Source organism: Portunus trituberculatus, chromosome 35 (assembly GCF_017591435.1).
Source record: "Portunus trituberculatus isolate SZX2019 chromosome 35, ASM1759143v1, whole genome shotgun sequence".
Taxonomy (NCBI): Eukaryota; Metazoa; Arthropoda; class Malacostraca; order Decapoda; family Portunidae; genus Portunus; species Portunus trituberculatus.
Genome location: NC_059289.1, coordinates 6,885,141 through 6,892,637, shown reverse-complemented (window position 1 = coordinate 6,892,637; position 7,497 = coordinate 6,885,141). Strand labels below are relative to the sequence as shown.

At 42.0% G+C, this 7,497-nt stretch overlaps 1 protein-coding gene across 8 annotated transcripts in view; it reads right to left on the bottom strand.

Moving 5' to 3' along the window:
- LOC123513176 (very low-density lipoprotein receptor-like) overlaps positions 1 to 7,497 on the bottom strand; it is a 454,065-nt gene that overhangs the window by 5,472 nt on the left and 441,096 nt on the right. For 6 of the 8 annotated variants that reach the window (XM_045270126.1, XM_045270124.1, XM_045270121.1 and 3 more), the window contains 2 exons: positions 3,303 to 3,442; positions 2,992 to 3,186 (listed from right to left, as the gene is read on the bottom strand). In XM_045270126.1, the coding sequence (XP_045126061.1) occupies positions 2,992 to 3,186; positions 3,303 to 3,442 (335 nt within the window). Of the gene's footprint in view, positions 1 to 822; positions 867 to 2,991; positions 3,187 to 3,302; positions 3,443 to 7,497 lie in introns of all 8 variants that reach the window. The other 2 variants (XM_045270125.1, XM_045270130.1) reach the window with 1 other exon arrangement.

Here is a 7,497-nt window from a genome sequence, read left to right as displayed (position 1 = left end):
ACGCATCATACATAATCAAAATAATAACATTTTTGGTTATTTGTTTCTGTAGAGATATAATTAATCATAAATTGAAGGGAATAGAAAACTTTGGCAAGAATAATTTCATAATTATGTTACTTCAGTTAACTCAGAGAGAATTAAAAATTTCTTTGAAAATATTGAAACATGAATTTATTGAAGAAAAAGCTGAAACAGACAGGCTAAATATTTTGGTTGTGATAATATGAATAATAATAAATGCAATAATATAAATAAATTAAATAAATAATTAAATACACCACCACAATTACCCAACAAAAGACACCACAAACCCATCACGACATACTCCCCACAACAACAACAACAACACACACTTGTACTTCTCTGCCTTGATAGAACACACAAATGGACCTGCTTACCACAATCAAACACAAACAGAATCATGCATGACAGAGATATATACTGGACGATTCAATACAGAGCTACAGCTAATAGATTGGTATAGAGGTACTACTACTACATGGTGTACACATATAAACTGTCATTACTTTTGATTACTATGAATACAATTACTAGTTGATTTTTTCTATTACCTTAACTAAAAAACATATGTTAGAGCTGAATGTGGAATGTTAAAATGTATTGTCTGTTAACTGACATGGCAAAGCACCCCATCACTTTCTTTTGCTCTTCATGTCTTCCATTCAATAAAGCAGATAAAATGTGTTAGCAAGTGTTGAAATCAACAACGTATAGATTAAAGTTGTTACACAACAGAATGCAAACAAGCATGCACTACATGCAAAAGCAGAACCACAATGTACCTTTGGTGTGGCTTACCGTCATTAAAATTTGAGCGTGTTAACCATTGGCTCACAAAGGCCCTAAGGATGGGAGGTGGAGAAGGTGCGTTAGTGCGGGAGACTTGTGCTCAGTGTGACTAAAGGCATCAGAATTAATTGGTTAGTGAAAAAACAAAACAGTGATCAGACATTCCAGACCACCAATGCCTCATTCACTTGTAGCAACTGTTCTGTGAACTGGACCAGTCAGCAGGAGTGAACATGTCAATTATACCTTTCATAAACCAGAACTAATTAAACTGACCATATACTGACTATTTCTCTCTAGTATAACCAATTTATACTTGTGTTTATTAACACAATCTTTCGTATAGACTAAAGTTTTTTTTTTCCATTACTATATTTGAAATAGTACTTGAGATCATGAAACTGAAGTCTTCATACCGATGATAATACTCACGAACAGAATATATTGCTTATTCATTGCAAAAATTTCCCATCTAGATTGAAGACTTTCCCTTAATGATTCAAATGATTACAAATCAGTTTTCATTAAGGTCCAGAGGTGCTGTGCCAAGATGAGGCCTTGGTGTGGATGCTGTTGAGACATTCCTCAGATGCTCAACATGAGGGCAGCAATGAGAAAAGATGCACTGTAGGTTACTGTGTGAGTGGCACAAAGAATTGCTGATGCATGTGTGAAAAAAGTTTAGAATTGTTCTCAAGTCTTTAGAGAAATCAGTGAGTCCAGCCAAAAGAGTGAAGAAAGTAGGTTGTCAAATCTATTCTCATTATTGGAAACCAAAGAGACTAATTCACTGTGAAAAATTTCATTTTCATAAATATTGAATTCATGTACAACTTTGTGGCACTGAACTCTTTCATGTACAAACAAAGACTGACAACTTTCTAGAAACATGACGCCTACAAAAGTGTACTGCTTTACTTATTTGTCACGTACTGTACAAAGGCTTGGTTACTTTCATGAGTGGAACAAGTGAATGTATACACAACACATCATTAGTAGTAACTGATATCTGCAATTCTGTGATGCTTGACTTGAGAGGAAGAATATTGGCTGCATGTGCTGTTTGAAGGACTATTTATATTTATTAGGTAGTTGATTTTTCTCTCATTCATGTACTTCTGATGATTTTTTCAATGGTTATAAATAAATTTTGCAATAAAAAAATATCTGGAGTTTGATGTGTCATAAAAAAAAAAAATAGATGGCTTAAGTACAATACACAAAGTGCGGTCAAAGAGTTCCAAGACGGTCTCCATTTCAAATGAATCAAATTGGTTTGTTAACATGCAGCAGCGGCAGCACAAAGCAAGGAAGTTGCTGATATTATCAGTGTCATTCAGAAATGTTAATGAATTCCACAATCATACATGCACCATATCACTGTGTACCAAATCTCCTCATCCCTGGCAGAAGCAACACCAAGTTGAAGTCTGCAAGGACTTAGCAAATCAATGTGCTTTTATCACAGATCATCACTGGTGACAAGGTTTGCATGTATGGCTGTAGTCTGGGAACTTTTGCTCACACTTCATGTAAGATTTCTGCTACTGGCATAGCCACTTGATTTAAAATTAAAAGGACCCAAAGGCAAGAAACAAGTTCCTTGATAGAAACTTCTGGTGTAAGGAAGTGAATGGTGAGAATAAATGTATATGGATGGTTGTTAGGTCTAGTAAGAAAGGAAACAATTGTATAAGTGATGTAGCAATCTTAATATTAATATGTTTCATGACTGGAGATGGATTTAGCAATGTTATACAACAGCAGAATAGATACTGTGACTGTAAGAGGGTAACCTTAGTACAAAGGGAGGACGAAGTAAAACTGAGGAAAAGAGGAAGAGGAGAGGACGTGAAAGGAATGTAAGTGCTAGATGTGGAGAGGAATAAGTACATCCTTTGTGATCATCCCACCTTGGTGAGTTCCTAGGAGATATTGGAGTAGACAGAGAGTTAATAATTCTGAGATGACCTTTACAAGCCTGCCAATCAACACAGAAATGGTGAAAATCAGCAATGAACTGTAGCTAAATGAGAGAACACACCAGCCTGGCCCTGCCTCAAACTATCACCTGCATAAAACTGATACAAGAATCAGAGGCTTCTCATCATCCCATCGAGTGCCAGCTGGTGCAGGCAGGCGGTGACCGTGGCCACACCATGACTGCGTGATACTTACGTCTTCTGGAGATGTAACGCCGTACTGCCGGTGCTGGTACTGTGGCCCTCCTGAGGTCGCCCGGGAGCAGGCGTTGCGCTGCTGCCCGGCCAGGTGGAAGCCATCCTCAGTGGTTGTCTTCTTGTACACTGGATTGTCAAAGTTCATGCTGTGCACCGAACGTTTGCGGAAGTACCGGTAGATGACGTAAGCAAGCTGCCGGGACACACCGTGTTACTCTTTAAGTTGGGTTGAGGAACTCATTGTAAGTAGTGTTCTGAATAATTAGTAACTGCTGAATAACCTGAGTAACTCTCTGTGGCAATACTCACTGCAGACGCCACACACAGCACGCCGAGGGCTGCCAGGATGGCGGCGATGGCTACGCTGCCTTCATCGCTTTCCCCCTCAGTCACACTCTCGTGGGGCGGCGCCTCCTGAACCTCTGTCAGCACTGTGCTGCTCAGCTCCTCTGAAACAATATACTCATATTAGTACCAAAGCAGATGTATCTGGTGTGCCATCACACATTCTAAAAAAAACTAGGAACTCATTTCTGTATAATATGCTGCAATTGATCATCATTGCAAAATGCATCACAAAAAGGTTAGTAGTGTAGTTAACTTTCTTGCAGTCAATGCTTATCTGAGAATTAAGTTATGAAAAACAGGATAAGATAGATGAAGCAGTGAAACAAGTGACTGGATCAGGAAGTATTGAAGCAACAACCACAATAGGGCTAGTGCTTGTTTGCTCCGATATACTCTCAGTATATCAGTCTCTATCTATTCACAGATACGCTGTGTTGCAAAGGAAACTCTTCTTCAACAGTGACATTTTCTTAGGATAGTTATTAGCATTATTATTAACATGAAACACTGAAATTTAGTGTACCATTTTCTGCGATTCTTAAATATATATAAAAGCAACTGAAAATGGGTTAAATGATGTGAAAAAAAGAGGTTCACACACACAGTAGGTGTATATATATATATATATATATATATATATATATATATATATATATATATATATATATATATATATATATAACTTTTCTGGTAAATATAACGATGGATGTGGTGCAAGCAAGACAAAACAACACGATCCTAGACGATGAAGGTGAAGCGAGGCAGCTGTGAGGCAGCTGACAGGATAGGAGGAAAGGGGGGTGATGGCGAGGGGGCGGGGGGTTGGAGCGTGGGGTAAGGATACATGCCTGCGCACGTGGGACTGAGCATGCGAGGAGACGACAGGAGGGAGAAATACAGGATATGAAGGTGGCGATGGGAAAGTAAAGACACGATGTAGTGGCATGAAGTGGAGGCAACGAAAACTGGAGGTTGCACCATTCAGCGCAGACACAAAACACGTCAGTGCTGGTGATGTCTAATAACACCTTGTGGAAAACAAGTATGTTGCACATTTTACAGCTGGCACAGGACTCCTTGCAAGCTGCCTCTCCAGTCAGCTGCAGCGTCACTGCCTATACTCAATCTTCTTTCTGGTCGCCTCGAGAGGACAGCGACGCCTGTTGTAGCCTGTGTTTACTATGCTACGGTCTTTCGCGTTTCCTGCTCAAGAGAAGGCAAGATATTTTTTTTTCATAAACACGAGACTGAAGCGAGGCACAGCTTACGGTCACTGGACAAACCACAAGATTACTATAACTACGATAATAATCCATGAGAAGAGTGATGGACAACTTCCTCACCCCTATCCCCCCCCTCTCTCTCTCTCTCTCACAACGATTTTCTCTTATCTCCTCTTGTTTCCCCTTCCTTCCCCTTCAGTTCGGTACTCCACGCCACGTCCCTGGTGGCGGAGGGCTTCGCTAGGGCATCCCCCGCGGCTTACCTTAACGACCCCGGCCAGACCCCGAGGAATTGAGGGGGGAGGAGGATACGAGAGGATGAGAGGAAGGGTGAAAGAAGTGGATGATAAAGGAAAATTAATAATGGGGGAAAGAGAGAGAGGAAAAGGGCACAAAGCAAAGAATAGCTGATGAACAAGGGGGAGATAGTGTGTGTGTGTGTGTGTGTGTGTGTGTGTGTGTGTGTGTGTGTGTGTGTGTGTGTGTGTGTGTGTGTGTGTGTGTGTGTGTGTGTGTGTGTGTGTGTGAGGGCTTCAGGCAGGGGTAACGCACAGATGTTGGCTTGCGGCCCAGTTGGAGTGGCTTTTGTGGCCAGCCTATACTGCTTGGATGGAAGGAGAGAGAGAGAGAGAGAGAGAGAGAGAGAGAGAGAGAGAGAGAGAGAGAGAGAGAGAGAGAGAGAGAAAGGTGGGGGACACCGCGAGGGGAAGCACAGAATGATATACCGGAACGTAATATTATCAACACCACGTTATGGATAGTGGTGGTGATAGTAGTGGTGTTAAGAGAATAAGTGTCATGAGTATAGTGTTCCAAACTTGTTCCTTCCATCTCTCTTTCCCCCATGTCGCATGCAATGTTTATTTTCCTCTTCACTCTTTCCCCTTTCTTTCTCTCCTAACCTCTCCCCTTGCTCTCATAACTCCTCTCCTTCCTCCTTATCGCTCCCCTCCCACGCTTCTTACATAAATGCACATACATACATACACCATGCGAATATATACATACAAACACATACATAAACATACACACACATCAAGGCAGATGGATGTGAAGGATATTCTATTTCCTTCACCGCAGTCTTGCTTATGCCAGCTCATCTTCCAGCACACACGCACACGCACACACCTGACACCAGCTCAGTGATAAATGAATTACTACGTATACTCTCCTCTACAAGGGATGTAAAGGAGGGAGAGACGGAATTTCAAACACGAGGAAGGGAGGGAGAAAGAAGACAGATAACAGCGATTTGCCGGGAGGGAGTTTACATAGCCCATGGTATAAGCCGTCACTGATGAAGAGGAGGGGAAAGCGAAGAACTGGAGGTGCCTTGGATGGATGACTGGCTTGTTTGAAGAAGAGAAGTGATGGATGACTGGGAGAGTAAAAGAAGTGTGGTGGTGATGTAGAAGGGAGGACTAGAGAGGACAGCGATGATAAGGGACGATGAGGGAGGAAGAGGAAAGGTACTTATGTTGCGTGGATGAGAGTAAGAGTGAGAGGGGAGGGAGATGGGTGAGGGCACAATCTACCTAATGACAGCCATCCTTCAAGACAGTTCCCCTCCACGACCACGCCCTGATAGCTCCTGAAGACTTGCAGGAAGGACCCCCACGTGCAACCTTCCAGTAATCCTCATGCCTTCCTATTCCTCACTCTCCCACTTACTTTTATTCCACAATTGCTTCTTCTTGCGTTCTTATCCACCCTTTACTAGTTACCCATTTCTTGCCTCTTACTGTTATTGTTCTTTTCCTTTCCTCCACTACCTTTTTTTCCTATTTGCGTTCTTCTTCTTCTTTATCATATATTATTGTTGTTTCTATTCTCCTTTTTATTTCCTATTCTTTTCTTATTCAACCCACCTCCAGATTCACGATTATTTCCCCGTCCTGCTCGTTATCCTTGATTTCTCTTTCTCTTCTCTTTCTTCTCTCTTTCTCACGTCCCGCCACATCAAGTTAATGCACCAAAACCTTCGGTAAGACGTGAGCAATGAATCCTGACTCTCTTCCTTCACTCCGCCCAAAAGCAGCTGGATGTGGGACGAGTCAGCATATCATCATTTTTGCATCAACCTTCCTTTGTTCACCCACCACACCCCAACAGCCTTCAGTCCTCCGCCACTTCAACACCAAGTAGATAAGAACTAGTTTGGAGTGAAGGTTATAGGAGTAAATGTGTGGCTATGTATGTATGTAGGGACACTATACACTGATTTGCTTGCTAGTTCATATTCGCCAGTATTCTGAAAGGTTTTGCTGTCTCACCGTGTTTTCAAAGGGTGCGCACTTAAAGATGATTAGGCGGGTTGTCAAGGGTGCTTCTCGTGGTGATACTCTGTCACTAAAACCGTAAAATCACGCCGTTAGAGTGTTTTTGATCGTAGTGGAAGTGCAACGCAGAAATGATTCAGAGCACGGTCCGTTATATCTCCACCACTACCACCACCGTCACCATCACCGCAACCACCACCACCATCACCACCACCACCACTGCCAACCTTTCCCGTTCATTCACACCTTTTCTTTATATACAACACGGGAATTTGCGGGCTATTTTATCTATCTTATTTGAAAGCCCACCCGTTTGAGAACCGTTACCCCGAGTGGACACCCTGTACCCTCGGACCATGACCAGGAATCTCATTAACCCCTTCAGTATTGGGACACATTTTTTACCTTGACATTTGTGCACGATTAGACCATTTTATTAACATTAGGAAGGGTCTATGGTGGTCAGAAGATAAGTTAGAGTCTTCACTATTCTAATCCCCACATAAGTTTCTGAAGCTGTATAAAATCACCAAATAGTAACCAGAACGAATATGGTAATGCGTTATGGGGGGTCACTATAGGGGTATCACACGTATACCCGCACTTCTGACTACTGTTGTGTACGCATCATACATTCACATCACGCACTCCACG